Genomic DNA, 22647 nt, shown 5'->3' with positions numbered 1-22647 from the left:
TAAGGGAGCTAATTTGTGTAAAGCGTTTAGAACATACCTGACGTGCCGGCTGTTATTTTGTCACCGGCAAGGCCCACATGTCTTTGCCTGCCCTCCTCTTCCCCACAGAGTACACAGAGGTAGCTGGGGGGAAGGCAGGGTGCTGAATTTGGCCACATGTCATTCAGATACCAGGTCAGGGGAGCTGGGGTAGGCCATGCAAGCGGGTGCCAAATGGCAGAGGGGGCAGCACATGTCAGAAGTGGAGACAAACACCATTGCAGTGACCCGGTCACCCAGAAGTCCCTCGCCAGTCTACCCCCAGCATCAGAGCCTGGGATCCAGCTTCAGGATAGACTCGTGGCTTCGGTACGGATTCCTGTGCCCAAGTGAGCCAGAAATACCCACTGTGTGGGGTAAGAGGTCTTGCCTGGGAGGCAGGAGGCCTGGAATGGGCAATGTAACCCCAGACGTGGCTCCGGCCTCCAGCCTGTCTCTTCCTCCAGCCCCAGAAGGGGCTAAGATCTCTTCCACCCCTGATTATCTGAGTCTGTCTCAGACACTCTCCTCTCCCTGCTGTAACGCCACCACCCAGGGCAGTTCCAAGGAGGACACACAGAGTCAGACAGCCAGGATGAGAATATCCAGGGCCATGAGGCCAGCGAGGAAGGAAGAGGCAGACCCAGGAGAGCTGGCAGCTCCCTGGAGGTGGAATAGTGGGGCCTTCTGAACTTCAAGACGGTGAGAGGGGGTGCCCTGAGTGAGCTGAGCCTTCTGCTGCCCCTCCCAGGCTCTGTGGGAGCAAATTGGTGTCTTTCTATTTCTGCTTCATATTGAAGATGAAACAGGGGATGAAGATGGAGAAGGGAGAAAGGAGGAATGGGAAAAAGAGAGAGGGGGGAGGCAGGGGCACATTCCCATAGCCCTTGAGGCAGGGCTACATTTGGTCATGGCCATGTTCGCCACCAGCCTCAGCTCCCAGAAGGCAGGCACTGGTCTTAGCAACCATTGCCTGAGGGATTTTTGCTGGCCTTCCACTAAGTTCTCTGCACTCACCGCCTTCTGGGGAGTTGGTAATTTCATCCCCATTTTACACAGGAGGACAGAAGTCAAGTAACTTATCCAAGGTCACACCAGTGGTGAGCAGCCATGCTGAGTCTTAAACCCATGTCTTGCCCAAAAGCCAAGGGCTCTTGGACTTGACCACCTATTTCCACTCCAGCCTCTGAGACAGTGGAATACACATAGTAGGTGCTCAATAAATGGTAGATGGAAGGAAGGAAGGAGAGAGGGGAAACGAAAGGAAGAAGAGAAGATAAGTCAGGGATACTCTTGGACAGCTGGGAAATAATAAAGGTGCTGTTTTCCAATGCCAGGCTGGCACTGCGCCCAGGCCGACAGCTCCACACTCGAGGAGCTCAGGGCTGGCGCTTGCCTCATCTTTTCCAGAAGTATGTGAGTCCAACTACGTCAGCCTTCAGGTATGCAGTGAGGTCTGCGGCGAGCGGCAAGCTCTCCTCTGTCTCCTCTTTTTCTTTGTTGAATAGCCCTTCCTTTTGCTGTGCCCCCGCCCCTAGCCAGCCAGCCAACCCAGCCTTGCTCCCCTCCCTGGAGCCAGACCCAGCTGGATTGGGGGGGCCTGTGAACAGCCCCCTCAGCAAGGCAGATCCCCAGCCCTGGGAGGAGATGGGTGCGTGGTGCTGGGGGAGGAGCACGAGGGCCACATCATCTAACAGGTTGGTCAGGCTGGGAGGAGTCCCGCCCTCCTGGAGCTAATGAGCACTGTACGACAGGTGTTTGCTCCTCAGTCCCCAGCTTGCCCTGCCTGTGACTAGAGCCAGCTGCCCTCGCCACCCCACGAAGGCTCCCTCGCTCATCTCTGCGCCCTCCCTGTTCCCAAGGCCCGGGGGCCCAAGATGGCCTGCCGCTCCTGCGTAGTTGGCTTCAGCAGCCTTAGCAGCTGTGAGGTGACCCCTGCAGGCGGCCCCCGGCCTGGGACCTTGAAATGGGACAGCTGCGGGGCCCCTCGGTCAGGCTTCAGCTCCTGCAGCCTCACAGGCTGCCGGCCAACTGGCACCATTCCCAAAGTGACGGTGAACCCCAGCCTGCTGGTGCCCCTAGACTTCAAGTTGGACCCAGCTATCCAGCAGCAGAAGAACCAGGAAAAGGAGGAGATGAAGGTCCTCAATGATAAATTTGCCTCCCTGATTGGCAAGGTAAGCAGAAGTGGGAGGGGGGCTCCAGAAAACTAAGGGCTATCAAGCGGGAAGTGGGGGGAGGAGGGTGCAGGCGGCTGAATTCTGTATTTCCTGAGCATCATGCCCCACCCCTGCCCCCAGCCAATGGGGATCTGGCATTGCTAACTCCAAAGGCATGGGGGGAGAAAGGGACCCTAGGATGGCCTATGAGGGATGACTGGATAATATGTGCTGTGTGGCCTGGAGCCAACCCCCTCCCACAGGCATGGACTAGGGAGGAGCTCTGAGTGTGGCCAAGAGAAGGCCCCGTCGTTGGAATGGCTGATGAGGGCATGGTCTATAGTCCTAGTCCTGTCCTGGCCTCTGGCCCTGTTCAGCTTTCGGTAGTCAGGAGCACCAGCAGGGCCCAGGCGGCTTGTGGGGCATCTGGAAGGAAGGAGACTTCCGAGTGAAGGTGAACTATGGCATGTCAAGAGACAGGAACGCAGGGGATAGATGCTACGAGTCAGAAACAGGCAGCCAGCCAGGCACCCACCTAAGTAGAAGGAGTGAGTCCCCCGCACCCTGGCTTCCTAGACCCACTGCCATGGCCAGCATGCTTGTCTGGGCGCTCGTGTCTACCTCTGCCCCAGGGCAAGGGCTTCAAGAGCTCTGAGAAAGTCCTGTCTACTTCCCAAACCTGCTCCTCATTCACTTCCTTCAAAAAACATTTCCTGACCAGCCCTCTCCACTCAGCTCCCTCCCGCCCTGCCCATGAATAAGAGTCACACAGTAGGAAGAGCTGCTGTTAGTTAATTGCTTAGTATGGGCCAGGCACTGTGCTGGGTTCTTACGTATTTCTCTATTTCCCTTAGCAACCTTAGGAAAGAAGTCATTTTATGCCCATTTTACAGATGATGAAAAGTCAACCTTCTTGCCCTGACCCCCAGTAAACCAGAGCCCCATCCCTTGGCCCTGGTTCAGTCCTTGTCTGTACCTTGCTCTCCCCACTTCTGTATTCCTCTGTACATTGCTGGTGTCCCCGTGAGGTGGGTGCTCCTAGAGAGGGCAGAGGGAAGAAAATAACACATTTTGAGCATCTGCTTGTGTCTGGCTCTCTGCGGGAACTTTGCAGATGTATGTTATTTAGCCCACACAGCAACACCACGCAGTGGCTAGTTCCCCTACCGTGCACATGAGGAGAAGGATGTACCATGCACTGTACATACAGAAGTTAAGTGCCTGGACCAAGGTCACACAACCAGCTTGCCCACAGGCTGGATTTGAACTCAGGTCTGTGGGATACAAAGCCAGTCGTCTCTGAGATGGGAACCATTTCTTCCCCCCATTCATGTGCCCAGACCAGCATTCCTGCACCCACACCTGGAGTGCCCGTATAGGGGGTGTGGAGGGGAAGTGACAACTGGAGGACATCCATCCACTGAGGTGGAACGTCCCCTCCCCCAGCCCTTGTCAGCTGCAAAGCCCTGTACTGCTGGGCTGTTGACCCTAGGAGATGAGCCCACTGCCCCGGGGAGGCAGGTCCCTACAGAGCCACCTCCTCTCCAAACCTGGATTAATCCCTTAAAAGGAATGCTTCATGAGCTATGTAATTTGGCTCAGATGGATGGCTTTTCTCCCTGAACACCAGGGCTGATATGACCCTGTGCCTCTGCCATGGGGACAGGTGGGTGTATAGGCACAGGTTGGGGGCCCGAGGGGTAAGGATTCTGTGCCCAGGGGCCAGGGCGATGCCCTCTAAGGTCTTCAGCAGAACTGAAGCCTCCCAACCCTCAAGCCTGGGCCTTGAGACCCATGCTCTTCAGGGTGGATGCGGGGATCTGTGGATACCAGCCTCTTGGGGGCCCTGATCGCTAGGGCTCTGCCCAAGGAGTCCCAGCTAACCCACCAACTCTACGGAAAAGGTCTGTTAGCTCATGTCCCTCGCTGTCTCCTTGTAAAGGACACAAGGGCCTGAGTAGATGCAGGCAGTGGTTAAGAGTATGAAACCTGGAGCTTCCTGGGTAGGGGTGCAGCACAGGGCTTGAAAGAGATATATGGGCCCAGGGATGAGATGCATAAGCAGTGCAGGGGGTGGGGGGCCTCTTGGCAAAGAGAAGGGACAGGCAGGCGCAGTCCAGCTCCGCATCCCCTTCTGGCCCTCTAGGACGTGGAGAAAAATCAGAGCACAGTGGAGGAGGAAGGCGGGGAGGGGGAGAGGAGGGGAGTCGCAGGGGAGACCACCAACTTGTTGAGAAGTGCTGGAACAGGATTGGTTCTCCCACCTGCAGGCTGTGTTTCCTGGGGCAAGCCACTCACCTTCTCTGCGCTTCACTTCCCCTTCTGCTCCGAGGGTAGCCATGAGCTCATGGCAGTGGAAGGACTGGTACGTCAGCAGCCGTGAGAGGAGTGAGGATGAGCAGACGCAGCAGCGGGAGAGGAAGTTGAGAGAGGCAGGGGGAGGGCAATGTGGACACCCAGCAGCGGCTGCTGGCTGGGTCCTCTCACCTTCACATTGCAGACAACAGAATGGAGGTGGGACAAGAGGAAGGGCTGTCAGCAGTCAGCCCGAGCGGGCCGTAGAGAGGGAAGCAAGACGGGTGGTGAAATGCCTGGAGACAGAAATGGGTACAACATCTTCCCCTAGACCTATGTGGCCTCTAGAAGTCACTGGAGCCATCCCCCTGCCGGCATGCAGGAAGGTGCAAACCAGCCCTTCCCGACAAGGGGACCCTGAAGCTCCCTGGACAAAGCCAACCTCTCGATTTGACATCCGTCCCCCTCACCTGAGGAATAGGCCCTGCGTGCCTCAGGGACACCACCCTGTAAGCGCACCTGCCTGGACTGGGCCCATAGGTTGGGGACCTGGGCTGCTCAGTTCCCTACAAAAAGCACATCTATCCCACCCTGGTCTTGGTGGCTCAGTAGTACCATGGAGTTGAGTCACAGTGAGTTCTGCACTTCTGGGCCTCAGTTTCCTCATCTGTACAATGGAAGGCCGGTAGACCAGAGGTTTGCTCTCTGAGGCCCCTCCTAGGTCTACCACCACGTGATCTAAGGGCAGGGGGCGGTCAGCCGGAATGGGGAAGAAGCAGCATGAGAGGTGACGGCTCAGCAGCCTTGGCAGGTTGGTGGCAATTAACCTGGCACCTCCCTAGGCTTTTGTTTCGAGAGGGAGGAGGCTTTCTGCAGGGAAAGTCCTGGGTTGGGGTTCAGTTCCATACCCACCCACTGAGATAACAGGCAGCTCCCCCAAGGGCAGCAGAGGGAAGGGGCTGCCCAGATGTGCCCCAATCAAAATGCCCTCTGGCTGGACTGGCTGGCCAAATGCACCCCATCTCCCAGCAGGCGAGTGCTACAGCAGAGGGTGTTGCGGTTAGACGATGGGAAGGACTTCCTGGTGTAAAAGGCGTTTTTGTTGCTTATGGGTGGAGGAAGCAGCCTCACATCTCTCCTCTCACCCCACCCTCAGTGTAAACACAGGCTCCTGCTTGTCAAAATGGAGGAAAGGTGGGGCGAGCAGATACCTCCCCCCATGAGCCCTCTCTCACACACACAAGTAAGACAGAAACCCTCTTGCCTTCCATCCCTACGGAACCTGTTTGGCTGTGACTACAGCTGACTGTAGGGTTAGGTCAACCTCAAGCAGAACTTACGAGGACGAATGGGAGTTGAGCAGAGGAATGACAGCCCACACAGGCCATCGCCCAATATTCTTGCTGATGTTGTCACTGCGAATGTCAAGGGGGACTTCCCAAGGGCATCAGAGTGGGGCAGAGAGAGAGGAGGGCCCACGTGGCATCCAAATTCGGAAGGAACAGGGAGCCATGAAGGTCTAGAGGAGGCAGCTGCCATCAGATGGGCCCACATGGGAAATTTGGCTAAAAGTTGCTGTGTGACAATGGACACGTCACTTGACTGCCCTGGGGCCCCTGTCCTCCTCTGTAAATGAAGGGTACAGATCAGCTAATCCAAAAGGCTGCTGGCTGTGATTCTGGTTCTTTCAGACTATGATTTGGGGAGCTGGTGCCAGCCATGGGCAGGAGGAGGCCCCGCTACTTGTCTGTGGTCACAGGGAACATCACAGCATCCTCATGACAACAGCCCACACTGTCCAGAAGCCAGGCCCCAGCCATCCCTCCTGCCCTGGGTAGCAAGGGGTTAGGGACCGAGGGGAGCAGATGGCTCTCCGTCTGACAGGGAAGGTGGTAGGTCAGGACAAGTGAGGAGCAGATAAACGGAGCGCCTCATACTGGAGGGAAGCGGGGAGGCTTCCTGTGGGAGGGGAACTGGGGCACATCCGGAGAGGGACGGGGGTGGTGGAAAGGGTCATGTTCAAGAAAGGCTGGAGCCTGGAGAAGACAGGCAGGGTGGGGAAGAGGCTAGGGGAGCCCCAGGCTGGCTGGGCTGGACTGGGTGGAGGGAAGGAGAGGACTTCAGAGGGACCCTGACAGCCTGCGGGTGGCTGGGATGTGAACTAAGGGCCTTGGGAGACCAGGTCGCAGTCTGAGCAGGAGAGCATGAAGGAGGCAGCGTTTGAGGGGAGCAGCTGAGCCCAGAGCCTCCCAGGCAGTATCTTCAAGGCAAAACTGGCCCTAACTAGAGGCAGAAGCCAGCCGAGAAGGGCAGGTGGATTTCAGGGCCCACAGTGACCCCAGTAGCAGCAGACGGGGGCATATGTTGCAATGGTTAAAAGATTCTAAATCCAAACTAACTCATCTGTAAAGCGTAGCTGATAACCATGCCCACCCCATGGGGTTGTTGTGGGGATTTAATGAGTTAAAGATGTCAAGCATGAGGACGGTCCTGATACCCAGTAGGGGCCATGTGAGCATTTGCTATTATTACTACTCCAAAGCACATCCAGGCTCTGCTCGCAACAGCTCTCAGAGGTGGGCAGGGCAGGTGATATCACCCCCATCTTCTAACTGGGGAAACTGAGGATTGGAGAGGCTACAAGTTCACGGTTGCTGGGAGGAACAGCATTTAAGTACTAACCAGGCCCTACCCTGCTGAGTTTCCAAGGCAAGATGAGACCAGGCTTGTCAAAGGGGGGTGGGGGGGGGTGGCAGATGAGCCTCTGACACCTCAGGTTCCCTGGGGTCTCCCACCCAAGCCCCAGGCGGGCACTGAGCGGCCTGTCACATTCACACCCTAGTTCCCCCTTCCCTCATCTGGCTGGCCCTGCTCCTCCCCTAGGAAACCTTTGCTAATTGGCTCCACCTCTCTCCGATTCCCTCCTTATCGCACCATCTTCAGTTTGAAGGATCAGTAATTGGAGATGGCCTCTGAAGGCGCTGAGTGAGGGTGGAAAGCAGATGAGCTGCCACTTCCCAGGGAAGCCCCTGTGGGGGCCCGATGGCTACCCCGGGGCCTCCGCGCCCAACCAGTCCACACCTGGGCCCCTCACCGAAGCCTTCCTGCTCTCCCAGGTGCAGGCCCTGGAGCAGAGGAACCAGCTGCTGGAGACCCGCTGGAGCTTTCTGCAGGGCCAGGGCTCGACTGCCTTTGACCTCGGGCACGTCTATGAGAAGTATCAGGACCGGCTGCAGGAGGAACTGCGCAAAGTGAGCCAGGAGCGGGGACAGCTGGAATCCAACTTGCTGCAGGTGCTGGAGAAGGTTGAGGAGTTTCGGATCAGGTAGGGTGCGCGCCCTACAGGGGCTGTGGGCAGGGACTGCAGGTAGAGGCCAACCTGCACTCAGGGGCAAGGTCCGGGGCACTCCAGCCAGAAAAAGAGGAAACCTCTTTAAGGAACATTTCTTAACTCCAGACATATTGATTGAGGACCTACTATGTGCCCGGCAGTATTCTAAATATTGGGGGGATATGGCAGTGAATCCGTAGCTCCCCCACCCCCAAATAGTGACTCTTCCAACGAAGTCAGCCTTGTGCTGTCTGACAGCTAAGCCCTGTGCTTGCTTGGCCCCTGGGCACCATCACAGCCGCCATCCCCTATCCCCTCCTCTTGTGCCACATGTCCCACTGGCAATGGGAAATTATGTCACCACCTAGAGTAACAGATAGGCTCCCGCTTTGGCTATGGCTTGGGGTTTCAATCTCGATTGGGCGAGAAGGAGAAGGGGAAGGGTTAGGCAAAGGACAGAGCAGTGGGTTTTGTTAGACTAAAGCAATCCCCTTTGGAACTGCGTGCTGACCTCAGTGGTCAACTTGGGATCCAGAGAGATGAAGGGCACACAGCCCCAGCCTGCAAGATGCTTTTGCAGCTTAGCGGGGCAGACCGACAGGAACAAGCTGGCAGGCAGTACCGCCCGGTGGTTAAGGGCCCAGGCTTGCGCATAGACTGCTAGGGATGTACTCCCTGCCCCCATCTCTCCCTAGCTTTGTGACCTCGGTTAAGTTGTTTAACATGCAAACTTGAGTTTCCTCCCGTGTGGAGTGGGAAGGATGATGGCTAATACCAACTAAAGCTGGTGTGAGGAGGAAGTGAAGAGTTTGGTATGGCTATAAATGACCACTCTTCTGTCCCCTAGAAAGCCAAAGTGCTCAGCACACAGTGGGGTCTCTGACGCAGGTTTGCTGAACTGAATTGGTCAGTCTAGAAAGGCACACCAAGCACTTGGCTGGCTCACAGGAGAGGCAACCCTCTCTAACCAGACAGTGGCCAGGGCTTCAAGCACAAGAAGGCTGGGCAGAGCAGTGAGGCTGTACCTCCTCCTCGGGTCTGGTCTCCTTGCGAGGAGGCCCCCAGCCACGGTGACGGGAGGACAGGGTGTGGCTGAACCCCACTCCTTCTCCAGGGCTTGAGCTCTGCCCCAAGCCCTGCTGACCTGAAGTGAGGCTTGTTGTCTCCAGAGCAGCTAGGCAGGCAGGGCTGGAGGAGTAGGGGGCAGCCTGTCAGGTGTCCAGGGACCTGGGCTGGGGCTCAGTTTGCCCACTGCCTCTGCATGTCCTCCCCTACTCAGGCCACACTCAGAGGGAATGGTCACACAGGAAATTCTCCCCACTCTGGGGCCTCAGTTTCCTTATCTGTGGATCTGGCTGGAACTTTCCATCCAACAGGCATGATTTGCAGCCCCGACCTGGTCTCTTCCTCATGGCTGGGCCGGTCCCTGGCCTGGGGCCACCTCTCCCCCAGCCCTGCCCTTCCAGGTCCTAGGGAAACACATAGGGAATCTGAGTGCCCATTCTGGATTGCGATGAGTGAAATTATGTTGGTACACCGAATCTGTGACTCATTTCACTGATATCTCGTAAGTCTTTGGCCCTCAAAGGATCAGCAAATGACAGAGCTATATTGAGGCCTCAGATCATCCTTTTATGGAGAAGGAAACACGGGCCCCGAGAAGGCAGGTACTTGCCCTCAGTCACACAGCGGGGCGTGCTAGATCCCATCCCTAACCTCAGCCATCCACCGTGAGAGGCTGCTCCTGTGAGCCCAGCCAGATCACATCTGTGGAGATAGTTTGTAACTGGAAGTTCTATACAAACATTACTTCTTGTTCTAATCTGTCTCAGCCCCCTCATTTGGCCTGCTGCCTCGTTTCCATCTACTGCCCGACATTACTATTTAGGTGTAGAGTCTGTCTTCCCCTGTCTGGGTAGGGAACCCACCTGAGTTGGGGGAAGCAAGGCTGAAGGGCTTTTGGGGTCTGCAGGCCATAGCTGGGGAAGCTACAGCCTGGGCTGTGCAGAGCCTGGGCAGAGCAGAGGGGCCCCCAGGAGCCAGGAGACGCCAGGCCAAGCCCTGACAGGGAGGGGTGTGCCCTGCCTCTACCAGGCTGATGAGATCAGCTTCACTCCTAGAAATAAACAAGTTAGGGGGGAGGGGGGTGCGGGTGTGACAAGCTGAAAAGGGCTGAGAACGGGTTTGGGAGCTGGTGGCTGGCAGACTGACAGACGACTGGGGGTGAAGTAGGGAGATAGTATCACCTAAGCCTCTATAGGGATGGAGACTTTTCAAAGCTTTGATGTAACCCGGGACCCCAAGGATCAGTTAGCTGACTCTTCTATTTACTAAGAACGAAGCAAAAGCCCAGCTAGGGGGAACTGCTTGCCCAATGCCACAAAGCAAGCGACTCAGGAATGCTGCATACAGTTGTACAAGGTGTTCACTGCACAAGAGCATCTGGTTGAGGGGGTGAACTAGGGCTGAAATCCAGTGGAGTCAATGAGAAGGGAGGAGGGAAGGCTGCACAAAAGGATGGGAAAGGCAGTGAGGAGTAAGGAGGAGTTTGGCACCTCAAAGGACCTCCCCACTGGACAGATCTCCCCAAGGTCCTGCCCCCAGGCAGGCAGCCCTCAGCTATCCAGAGGGGAGAGGAGAAGGACAGAGGTTTTGACCACAGGGCTTGTTTGGGGAGGGCCAGTCAAAAAGGGGCTTCTCAGGTTGGGGATCCCCAGGCCCCTATACCCAGGACAAGAAATTCTTTGGAAGCCCCCAGATTCCAGAGGGAAGCCTGTTCAAGTCAGCCTAGCCATGAGGATTTGTGAAGGATGTGCAGAGAACCACTCACTCTCTCTCTCTCTGCAATTAGGCTTCCCATAGTTTTCTCTGAAAATGCTAGAGGCCAGCTGAGGGCCTGGGCCTGGTGTTGAGAGAACAGAACTCAGGTACTAATAGCAGCAATAGGTTTAGTAGGTGCCACGCACTGTTGTAAGCACTTCATGTATTAACTTATTTCATCTCACTGTTATCCCTATTATCAAAACTGAGGCACACACATGTAGCTTATCCAAGATCATATAGCTGATTAGCAAAGAAGCAGGATTAGAGGCAACTAGCCTGGCTCTGGAGCCCCATGCGTAACCAGCACACCACATGGGCCTCTAAGCCCTTCTCTGAGCCTCCATTTCCTCATCTGTGAACTGGGACCAACAGGACCTCCCTCACTGGGGGCTCTGAAGGTCACAGGAGAGGGTGCAGATAAAGCTTCATGGGCATTTTGTTCGCCCTGACAGGTCCCCAATCTGCAGAACAGCCTCTTTGGCCCACCCCTTGGCCCCACTCTTGTGACCTGAACCATCACAGACCCTCACAGACTCTTGGAAGCCAAGGCAGTGTGGCCAGGGAGAGTGTGCACACTCAGCACACTGTGTTTCAAAGGCCCAAGTGCCTTGCAGACACTCGCTCCCCTGGGTCTGCTCCCCTCAGCTCCTCAGATAGGCTAGTGGAAAAGAAGGCCTGAGGGGTGGCAGGTCCAGCCAGCTGATGTGGGCGGTGGGTGACGCTGCCCCTGCTGAGAGGTCAGGGACTGGGGCAAGCAGGCGGCTGTAATTAGAGCCGCCAGTGATTCAGGCATTCCCTAGAGAGGAGGGAAGAAAACAGGAAGCCGCAGAATCCCCACATCCACTGGGGCCGGCAGGGCTGAGGCAGGGAAGTCTGCGTCTGGCTGACACCCACCCTGGGGGTGCGGGTGGGAGGCCGAGACTGAAGTCTTGACTAGAGGAAGGTCCAGGATCCAGGAATCCCCTCTTCCCATCCAACAGTGTCCTTGCTCCAAATACGAGAGGACTTAAGGAGGAAGCAATTCTGAGAAGAGAGGGGACCCACCTTCGTTGAGTGCTGACTGTACACATCTGTCTGCATCAGGGTGGACTTCATCGGGCACCACGAGCACATGCACACACACATACATGCAGGCACACATACCCCTTATAGACAAAAGAGTAAAGGAAGGAGGGGTGGAGTTACCTGCCCAAAACTACACTGGGGGTCCATCTGACTGTTAAGTCCACGCTCTTCCTGTCCTCCCTCTGGAGGGAACATGACAGAATGATGTCCTACCATCTAGTCGAGGAGAGAAGGGTGGGGCTGTGGGGCAGGTGAGGTGGGAGAGGGTGCAGGGTGAGCAGGATACTTGGCGCAGACTTGACCAAAAGCACAGCTTATTTGAAACTTGAGACTCATAGGGAACAAAATGTCAGGGTGAAAAGGTTGCACAATCAGGAGAGGCTTCCTGGAAGAGGTGAATGAGGAGCACAGCCTGGGAGGGGACAGGTGCCACAAGGAGAGGACTGGCTGATAGTCAGTGCCTGTTTTCCCAGAGTCCACACTAGGGTATCATGTGGGAGAGGGGATATGTCCTAGAAGACCAGGGGCTCCATCCACCTGAAGGAAAAGCCACTTGTTTCTAATTGGCTCAAGGCACCAAATGAGACAGCAGTGGCCCTAAGCCCCACCCGAGGAGGGTTAACCAAACCCTAAGCTCCCATCACATCCAGCTAAGCAGGCTCACTCTTTCTGTTTCTCTTTCTGTGTCTGTCCCCCTCCCTCTCCCGCTCCTTACCTCCCAGGTATGAAGATGAGATTTCCAAGCGCACAGACATGGAGTTTACCTTCGTCCAGCTAAAGAAGGTAGCCTGCCCAGCCTGCCCCAGGGGCTCCTTCCTCGTGGACCTTCCGCCCGCTTTCCCTCAGGACCCCCAAGCAAAGCCGTCCGAGGCTTGAGTCCCAGGACCACAGACAGACAGGCAGATACCTGTCCCCACCCTGCTCATCCTCCCCGGCTCTGAGCCAAGTCTCCTCTGGAAATCACCCCCATCTCACCCAGGAAGCAAAGCCCCCCACCACCCCACTCCTGCCCTGTAACCCCTCGACCCCCTGTCCCATCACTCACCACTGCTCCCACCCCCAGGACCTGGACGCAGAGTGTCTTCGTCGGACCGAACTGGAGACCAAGTTAAAAGGCCTGAAGAGCTTTGTGGAGCTAATGAAAACCATCTACGAGCAGGTAAGACAGAGCCAGTGTCCTGCTGAGCCAAGAGCTGCCAGGTCCATGGCTAAGGGGTGCAGGAGACGGAAGGGCATCCAGTGGGGCATGGAACCATCACAGTCACTCACTATTTCTGGCCACAGTTGTAACGCTTTCCTAAACCCCTTCTGCACTGCTATCAATAGTCTGACACTTCCCTTCACCACTCATTTCATGGCGCATGGGCAGGTTCCCAAAGGGCCACTCTCAGCCATTCTTATTGAACGAATCTATCCCTGTAGACTAAATCGCAGGCACCCACGGCTCCTGCTCTGATAGTCACGCACTTCACCCTTCCCTGTTTGGGGCCAAGGCAGGAAAGATCTGTAGTCGGATTCTTTGGTTTCCAGACAATACTAGCTTCTGCCAAACAAAAATGACCCAGTAAATACAAGACAGAGGAATCTCCACACACATTCTCATCTGTCCCTAAGTCCTCAGCTGGAAGCAATGGCCCAACAAGGCCTAGCGCACAGCACTGTGCAGTCAGCAGATGGGCCTTGCTCCTGGCTGCTGGACACCGCCCCTCTGCTCCACTCTGCCTCCTGGGCATCCTTTGGGATCTGTGTTCCCCTCTCCACACCCCCTGTTCCAGGAGTGAGGACATATACGGGTGATGCTTCAATTAAGCTGTGAGCAGGCAGAACCTATTGTTGGGGATGACAGGACTTGGCAGCCTATGTGCTGCAAACTGTTGGTGCCAAGCTATGGCAGTGCAGCCAAAGTCAGAGCAGGGATCAAAGTCACCAATGCAATCAAAAAGCTCTGCTACAATGGCTGTAGGGGCTGCTGACCACAGCTTCATGGCCTCATCCTGTGGAGACGGAGGTTGGGCCTCGTGGCTGCACATGAGCCACACTCCTTTCCAATAAACTAAGCCCCCAGAGGGGCTTTCATGGGCCTGAGACCTGTTTGTGGCCATGGGAGGTAGCAGAGCAGAGAGAATACCATGGCCCTCGGGAACAGCAAGGAAGCAGCCTCCCAGGCAGACCGCCCTCATTAGCTACACAACAGAGCTTCATGTCCCCGGCAGAGCCTCCCACAGGCAGGCCAAGCCCTAAGTGGGTGACCAGGGGCACCACTGATTGGCTTGAGAAGTGCGTTAGACGTTCCTCTACCCAAACTTACTTGTGGGTGCAGCCCAGGCAGAATCTGCCGGACCAATGTTTCTGAATCTGCCCTCGGCTCTGCTCGCCCACATCTCAGCCATCCCAGAGCCCAAGCTCTAAGCCAGGACAGAGGCCCTGCCGCTATGGAGATATAACTGGAGGAAGCCCTGGTATAACCAGCAATGTACCTGAGCGTTTCCGGAGTCACAGCCACAAAATTCTTGGCCCCTGCTCCATTTAGATTTTGCAGCCCTTGGATCCCAGTCTGACTCTACCTTTTTTTACCATTTCTGTGACTTTGGGCAAATTATTACTCCACTCGGTGCCTGAGTTTCCTCATCTGTACAATGCGGGGAGTAATAGTACCAGGCTCATAGGGTTGTGATGAGGACTAAATCCATTCTTCCAGTGAACAAATGTTTACTGCGTGCCTGCCAGGTGCCAGCATTGACATCACAGCAGTAAGCCAAAGTTCCTGATCTCAGGAGAGTACAGCTTAGCTAAGAGGGGACAGGCAATAAGCAAGTAAACATACATCTGAACAAGATCATTTTGGAGGGTGAAAAGTGCTAAGCTTCAAAGAAATTGGATGATGTGATAGTGCTGGAGGGAGGGAAAATCTTCAGACCCCAAGGTTAGGGGGCATCTCAGAGAAGGTACAAGAGAGAGAAAGCCAAAACTGGGAAGAGCCAGCCGGGGGAGATTTGAGGAGGCTTTAGACAGAAGAACTGTGCGAAGCATCTGCAGCAGGAGTGAGTTTGGTAATGAAAGGTAGAGAAAGAAGCAGCTGTGGCTAGGGCAGAGCAGGCAGGGCCCAGCTCACATAGGACCTTGGGTAATGGGCTGAGCAGCCCCTGGGGGGTACCGGGGAGGGGTGCTGCAGAGGGAGTGAAGAGTATGGCTTGTGCTGGTATAAGATGGCGGTGGAGAAGGGACTGCAATGAATGTCATAGGTACTCAGAGCGTTAGAGCAGTTACTATTACTTTGGGAGGCAGCAAGGTGTTAGGGCGTGAGGTTTCCATTTCTCTCTATGTACTGCCACAGGCTGAGAAGGCAATACTGGCCCTTTGCTAAAAAGATTCCCCACACCAGTGGGTCTCTAAGCCGGCGCTAATAGAAATATAACGTTGGCCACATCTGTCATGAATTTAAATAATTTTATACATAATTGTGTAATTTAACATGTGATTTTAAGTTTTCTGGTAGCCACATTTTTCAAAAAGGAAAGACACAGAAAGAATTAATTTTAGGAATATAGGATATTTAGCCCAATATATCCAAAATATGATTATTCAACATGCAATCAATATAAAAACAATGAATGGGCTATTTTACATTCTTCTTCTCATACTAAGTCTTCAAAATCTGATGTGTATTTTACACTTATAGCTCATCTCAATTTTGACTAGCCGCATTTCAAAGTGCCTACAACCATATATGGCTAGAGGCTACCGCATCAGACAGAGCAGGTCTAAGCAAAGGAAGGCGCCTGCTATGGCCACTTCAGGTGGAAGAAAAACATGCCAGATGTGAGCAGCCCCAGGAGGGCTGGACACACCAGTTTCAATTTTGTAGCAGACACTAGATCTGAAAAGCATGGCTGTGTAGGCCCACCTCTGTGTCCCAGGAAACAGCTGTCCCCTCTGTCCACACATGCACGCTTGCAGGAATAAAGCCTAAAAACCTTTCCCAGGAGCCCAAGGCCCTGGGCTGCTCAGGGCCTCATCTATACACTACAACCTCCCAAGCAAACCCCTATCCCTCACTTCTAGGGACACAGGCTGAGAAGAGAACTCTAGGAGAGCAGAGGCTCACATTTCCCCTCAGCTTCCAAGTTACTCTCCAGCTCCCCGAGTGCATTTGGGGCCCGGCTGCTTCCAGCCAAAATGTCACCTGCCCCACCCAAAAACTCTGGTTCCAGGAAGATTAGCTACGTAATCTGTTGATAACCCCCTGCAGCCAGACACACCTCCTGAGATGCAGGATACTGCAAAGAGAGCCTGCTATGCCTAAGCCACTTTGGCGCCTGCCCTGGTGGTGCCTCGGGGAGGCTGCTCCAGGAATAGGCTGTTCTGCCCCTGGACACTTCACCCCATTTCCATCACTGTCACCAATTACAATAGTATCCCTAGCTATTGTTTATTGTGGGCCTACTATACACCAGGCAACGTGCTAAATGCTTTCCAGACATAATCTCATTTAATCCTCACAACCCTATGAAGTAAGGATAATCATTAAGAGAACACAGACTTTAGAGCAGCTTGGATTTGAATCCTGGCTCAGTAATTACGTGCACTCAGCAGGTTCTTCTATCTCTCCATGCCTCAATTTCCCCATCTGTCAAATAGGGAGAATAATAGTGCCTACCTCACTGACCTGTTGCGAGGATTTATTTTGTTAATATATCCTAAAGCCCTTAGAGCAGTGTCTGACACATGGCAAGTATCTGTAAACATTCACTGTTTCCAATTCTGTATTTATACCCATTTTACAGAAAAAAACTGAGGCTCAGAGAGGTTTAAAAAATTGGCCAGGGTTACCCAGCTCATAAGACATAGTGGTATTCAGAGCCCAGTCCCATTATACACTGCATTTTATTGTACCAAGCAGCACTAAGTTATCCCCTCAGACTTACCATCTACTCTGACCTTGGGGGGCCACAGGGAGGGTAGTCACACACATGGTAGTGTCCTCAGGCTCTGGCTCCCTAGAGAAGCTCTAAAATGTAGACAACTTGGAGATGTACATCACATGTTAGCACTTCTACACCGCACAAGGCAGCATTGTTATACCCTCTGCAGTCCCACAGGGCTGGCGTGTCTGAACAGGCCTGCAGCTGTTCTAAACCCTCCATTTCCTGCTTCTGTTTACAGAGCTGCTCCACCATCTGTGTTTTGCCAATTCCTTCACCATGATAGGGGAAGCCCTCCTATAGTGTGTTTTGACAGTACCCTGGCCTTTTCCTGGCCCGTAACAAATGCCAACTTAGGCCTGGGCTAAAAGTGCCAATGGATGGCATTCTCTGGAACTCCCTATGCCCGCTGACCCCCCACAACATGTTGATCGAGGAAGCCCCAAAGTTTCTGAAACTGTCCACAGCCAAGCAGCCCTGGCCAATATGTCACTTTCCGTGTGGGAAATGTCAGTCTCCAAAGATGACCAGGGGCAGCAGAGGCGGGGCGTGAGTCTGTACCACCATTACCTTATTCTGACATGGGTCAGGCCCACCCCTGCTTTAGCCCAGAGATCTCTGTTAAGCTCATTTAAAGATCAACCAAAACCTCTGGTCAGGAGACCCCCCAAGGGGCAGCTGCCTTGGCACTAGGCTCAGGGTCCTGCTGGCGCCAGGGCAGAGAAAGGTTGCCCCTTGAAGGGCTCCAGGATGCCCACCATTTCTCAAGCTTCCTTTTCCTTGTCACCAGGAGTGCTAGTGGGTGGGCTGGGCAGTGAGCAAACGGGGGAGGCAGCCTCCCTCAGCTGGCCTTGCAGCTGCCCATGTGGTTCTAGCTGACCCACCTGGGCCCTGCAATCTACAGCTACAGGGGTACAAGCTGTCGGTCAGAAGTAGCCGCCTCTGTAGGTACAGACTCCAGAGGTTCAGCCACAACCTCTCTGAGCATAAATATGGACAGAGGGTCAGGAGGGGGCCCAAAGTCAGGAACCAGGATCAGAATGCGGTCATGAGCCAAAAACAGAACCTGGATCCAAGCGGGCTTTCAGCTCCAACTGCGAGTTTTCAGGAATGCAAAGGGCGGAGGGGCGTGTTAAACACTAGCCCGTGGTGCAATCAGTAAAATCTAGACTGTGGGGAATGCTCCAAAGCAAAGAACCTGATGTTTTCAATTAAAAAAAAAATAGCAAGAAAAAAACAGAGACAGAGAAAGATGGAGGGAGTAGCTATAGATTAAGAGAGACTTAGAGACATATGGACCAATTGCAATGAATGGACCTTGTTTGGATCCTGATTCAAACAAACAAGTTAAATATATATATTGTATGTGTCAGAAAAATGGGGACGCTGACCAAAATTTGATGATTGAAATAGGGGTCAAGGGTAGACTGTGAATACCAGTGGAAGTAACTGTACATCCGCGCCCCACACCTTCCCTCCTGCAGGTGAGCTCTACCCTCACTTCCCCAGCATACCTGGCCCCTCACCCTGCTTGCAGAGGCCTTGGCCACCTCACTCACTCTGTACAACACTGGCCTCAGACACTGCTTCCACCCCCTCCTCCTTCCCAATGGGGCCCCACTCAGACCCTGACAGTTGTTTAGCACCTCCAGGGAAAGCAGTCCAGGGCCCGAGAGGGGACACCTTGTAGCCCCTTCTGAAGACCCCTGTCCCCACCTGCCTCTCTACATATCCATGAGCCTTCAGGCCAGAAGCTGTCAGGCAGGACAGAAAGCCATTCTGGGGTAGAGAGACTGACAGAGGCCTCAGCTCCTGTCTCCGTCCCTCTAAGGGAGCTCAGCAGGAACAGCGAAGGGCTTGGCACTCACAGCTCTTTCCATACACTCTGGGTGCCGCAGTTTCTTTCCTATCTGTAAAGGGGCTAACACGCATGCCAGCCTGGTAAGGATAAAATGTGAGGCTGCCTGGAAAGCACTTAGCAGACAGCCAGGCTTAGAACGAGCCCCCAGGAAAATGGGAGGCTTTACCACTTCCAGGGGTCTCTGAGGACGGGGGCTGGCATTTTCTAAACAGAGGAGAGGGACAAAGAGGGATCCTAAAGGATAGGGAGAAGATGAAAATATTGAGGCTAAGTCCTGTTGTTGCCAGGCAAGCCCCTCAGCTAGATGGAGAGGGTGCAGTGAGTCTTCAGGGTGACCCTGAAGTCACCTCAGCCTTGGCCTCTGGCAGCGAGTAGAGAGTACAGGCTTGTAAGCCTGTAGGCCAACTCCTGCCCCTCATCATTTATGGACTTTCATTCCAACATTCAGACACTCCCTTGCCAGATGTGGGGGCCTGGAGATAAAAATGGCTCTGCCATACCCTCAGGGAGCTCCCCAACCAAAGGGGGAGGCCGAGCTGCACACCACTGAGCCATAATGGTGCAACAATGAACAGAAGGGACAACTCCCCCAGGTCCCCTCATGAGCCAGGAGGAAGGTGGCCCACTCTGGGAGTGGGCTAGTGCAGATAGTGGGGACAGTGAAGAAGAATAAGGATTGCATGGTGGGCCTCTGGAGCCAGGAGTCCTCCCTGTGCCCCTTCCCTCCGCTCAGAGAGGGAGGCCAAAGGGTGGGCAAGTGGGGCTGTGAGCTGCTTTCTGAGTCCAAGCTGGGAGACATGGCAGGGGGTGGAGAGCGAGGGAGCATTCGTGCTTTGATCATCTCTCCAGGGAGAGAGAGTAACCCACCTTACACTCACCCTGGGGATAAAGGGACTATAGGGGACTCTGGCTGGCTGAGGGCCGGGTGCCCCCCACTAGCCCTAAGCCCCCCCACTTCTGTGCCTGGCCAGGAGCTCAAGGACCTGGCAGTCCAAGTGAAGGACGTTTCGGTGACCATGGGCATGGACAGCCGCTGCCACATCGACCTGAGTGGCATCGTGGAGGAGGTGAAGGCCCAGTATGACGCCATTGCAGCTCGCAGCCTGGAGGAGGCCGAGGCGTACTCCCGGAGCCAGGTTCGAGGCTGACAGCACAGGGTAGAGGGAGGCAGGCAGGACAGGAGGGGCTGCACTAGCGATGGCTGAGGCTGCCTTCAGCTGTGTGCTGAGATTCTGCGAGAGGAGAATGGGGAAGCACAGGGCAAGGGACCACAGCCGCTGGATCACAGGCAGGTATAGAGAACTTGGGAGCTCAGCACTGTACTGGACCCCAAGGAGGGATGGGGGAGGGTAAAGCCCACAGTCTGCACCCTCCAGAAGCTCACACAATGCTGCTGCTACCCAGCAATGCCAGGCCAGGTGTGGGCACAGCCCATGGGGCTCAGTCTAGGGCAGGAGGACTTGGTGGGGACAGGAGAGGGAGGTAGGAGGGAGAGGCTGGCCTGCAGTGGTGGCTGCAGAGAAGGAGGCGGGGCTGGGGGATGAGAGGAAAAGGAGCAGCAAGGAGCAAAGGACGGGGCACTGGGAGAGACACAGTGAGCGGGTCCCTCACCAACACCTCCTCCACGCCCTCCAGCTGGAGGAGCGGGCCGCCTGCTCGGCTGAGTTTGGGAACAGCCTCCACAGCAGCCGCAGCGAGATCACTGACCTCAACGTGCGCATCCAGAAACTCCGATCCCAGATCCTCTCCATCAAGAGCCACGTGAGTTCTGGAGAACCACGCCCCCCCCCCAGAAGGGGGGGCAGGGAGGAGTGTGGGGACTCCAACTCTTACATGCTCACATGCTGAGTACATGCAAGACCTGACTGAGTGACCTGGGCAGGTCACTTAGCACTTCTGGGCCTGAGTTTCCTCACCTGTCCTCCCAAGGTAGCTATGAGGATCACGTGAGCTTTGCATGTGAAAGTGCTCTGTAAACTGGCCGGGGCTGTTGGAATATTAGACAGCCCCGCCACCACTCACACCCACGGCCCACAGCCTCCCAACAGCTATCCAGAGAGAAGGGAGTGGAGACCTGAGCCCCAGCTTCCAGCCGGGGTGGGCCTTCAGAGGAAGTCCTATAAGGACAGCTGGGACAGGCTCCTTTGGGGGCTTGTGGTACTTCGCTCTTTGGTGGCCTTGGGGGAGTGTCTCCTTAGGTCTATTTGAAGTACCTGTTGCTACAATGCAACCCATTTCCATACCCAGCAATGTGTTGCTTAGCCCTCCCTCCACCAAGGACAGAGGTGAGCTCCTGACCCTGGCCGGTTCTCTCCCTCCCACCCCTGCTCACTGGCCCCTTCCTCTGACCTCTTGGCTGCAGTGCCTGAAACTGGAGGAGAACATCAAGGAGGCTGAGGAGCAGGGTGAGCTGGCCTTCCAGGACGCCAAGGCCAAGCTGGCCCAGCTGGAGGAGGCGCTGCAGCAGGCCAAGAAGGACATGGCGCGGCAGCTACGCCAGTACCAGGAGCTCATGAATACCAAGCTGGCCCTGGACATTGAGATCGCCACCTACTGCAAGCTGGTGGAGGGGGAGGAGAGCCGGTAAGGGGCAGGGCCAGCCAGAGGGGGTGGCAGGGACGGGGCTGGGGAAGAGGAAGGTCTGAAGGACCAGCCTCCCCTTCCAGCGTGATGCTGTGAGCCCCGCAGGCCTGGATTCATATCCTGGCTCAACTACTTACAAACTGGGACCTTGGCCCAAGTTCATTAAATTCTCAGTTTTTCCATCTGGAAAATGGTCTGATCATAACCACGGCCCACCTGTGGTGGGAAGAATTAATATGATTTGTATGCAAATGCCTGTCACAAATAAGGGCTCAGTAAATGTTAGCCATTTATACAGGGGAGATGGAACAGAGGCCCACAGAGTACAAGCTGTGCTAGCCAGGGTCACACAGCAGGGCAGCCCAGGGCTGGGCGTGACAACCAAGAATTGCCTTCCACCTGCTGGTCCCCAGACCGCCAATCCCAGGGGAACGGAAGCCACAGGCTCCCTTCACATCCCACCATTTCCTACCTTTCCCAGGATGGACTTGCCTTCAGCCGCCATGGTCAGCACTATGCAGTCCAGACCTAGAGCCGGTGAGTCTACTTGCCCCAAGAACCCATGGTGGGGAGGGAGACAGGGTGTGGGGGTTATAACCCTGAAGGCATCATTTTAAGTACTTCCCAAACCTCCAGCCCCTTCCCTCCCCCACCCCTTGTGTTCCCTGTAGTTGCCTCCAGGCACCACCTCACAAGAGCCCCCTCCCAGAAGAAGAAGAAGAACAGCAGAGGCCCTGTGATCCAAATCACCGAAATGTCAGAGAAGTTCCTCTTGCAGGAGTCGGAGGCCTCAGAGTAAGCAGCTGGACCCCAGGAGCCCCACGTCACTCCCCTGCATCAGGAGGCACTTAAGCCAGACTCAAGGAAGCAGCTTGGGGCCTCTAGGTTGGGAGGGGAGGCAAACCTGATCCTGAACTGAAAGTTCTAAACAATGACTTTTGTGGGTGCCAGGGGTGGAACAAGACTGTCACCAACTATTCAGAGTCGCTCCCCTCCATGTTAGTATCTCACAATTCCAACCCTCTGGCCAGTAGTTTCCCGACTAGGTAAACTGGATTTGGGGTCAGTTTTGTCTCCGCCTCCTTACTTCGCTGAGACGCCTCCCCCAACAGAGGGCTCTGACAAAGGTCCCTTTGACCCTTTTGCCCAACCCTTGCTCTAAACTAGTATCTCAAGCCTTGCCTTGCCTTGCCTGTGCCTTGGCACTGTGGCCAGTGCCCTCGCTTGCCCAGCCCCAGCCAGCAATGGACCAGGGGCTGTTGAGGACTGCTTGTGCCCCTCCCCGTAACTGGCGTTCCTGGTTGGGGGGTACGGGGTAGGTGCTGAGTGCCCCTGACTTTCCTGTACCACCTGGGCTTCCCAGAGACCTGACAGTATTAGAGTGCAAGGGGAAGAGGCTCCCTGGGTGTTTGAGACCTGAGCCTGGACCTCTGAGATCAGCCCAGACACCTGTGTTCCTCCCCTCCTTCTGTGGGGTCCTCCCAGCAGGTCACAGTCAGAATTAGACAGGCTGCCAACCAGCTCCAAGCACCTTCTCCAGAAGCTATTCTTGCCATGAAAAATTCCCGGGGGGGAGGGGAGGTGGCGGGG

At 55.1% G+C, this 22647-nt stretch overlaps 1 protein-coding gene across 2 annotated transcripts; it reads left to right on the top strand.

Annotated features, from left to right (window-relative positions):
• Positions 1-1534: 1534 nt before the first annotated feature.
• Positions 1535-22123, top strand: KRT80 (keratin 80). Of its 2 annotated transcripts, none has more exons than XM_019623912.1 (9): positions 1535-2195; positions 7589-7797; positions 12414-12474; positions 12755-12850; positions 19446-19610; positions 20110-20235; positions 20837-21057; positions 21539-21594; positions 21729-22123. In XM_019623912.1, the coding sequence occupies exons 1-9, from the start codon at positions 1896-1898 to the stop codon at positions 21854-21856; spliced, it is 1362 nt and encodes a 453-aa protein (XP_019479457.1). In that variant the 5' UTR covers positions 1535-1895; the 3' UTR covers positions 21857-22123. The 2 variants fall into 2 exon arrangements, with proteins under 2 accessions (XP_019479457.1, XP_019479458.1); XM_019623913.1 differs by having other exon boundaries at positions 21694-21817.
• Positions 22124-22647: the final 524 nt, after the last annotated feature.

This window comes from Hipposideros armiger, unplaced genomic scaffold, assembly GCF_001890085.2.
Source record: "Hipposideros armiger isolate ML-2016 unplaced genomic scaffold, ASM189008v1 scaffold_569, whole genome shotgun sequence".
NCBI lineage: Eukaryota > Metazoa > Chordata > Mammalia > Chiroptera > Hipposideridae > Hipposideros > Hipposideros armiger.
Note: the sequence above shows the minus strand (reverse complement) of the source record. Positions and strands in the feature narration are given on the sequence as shown.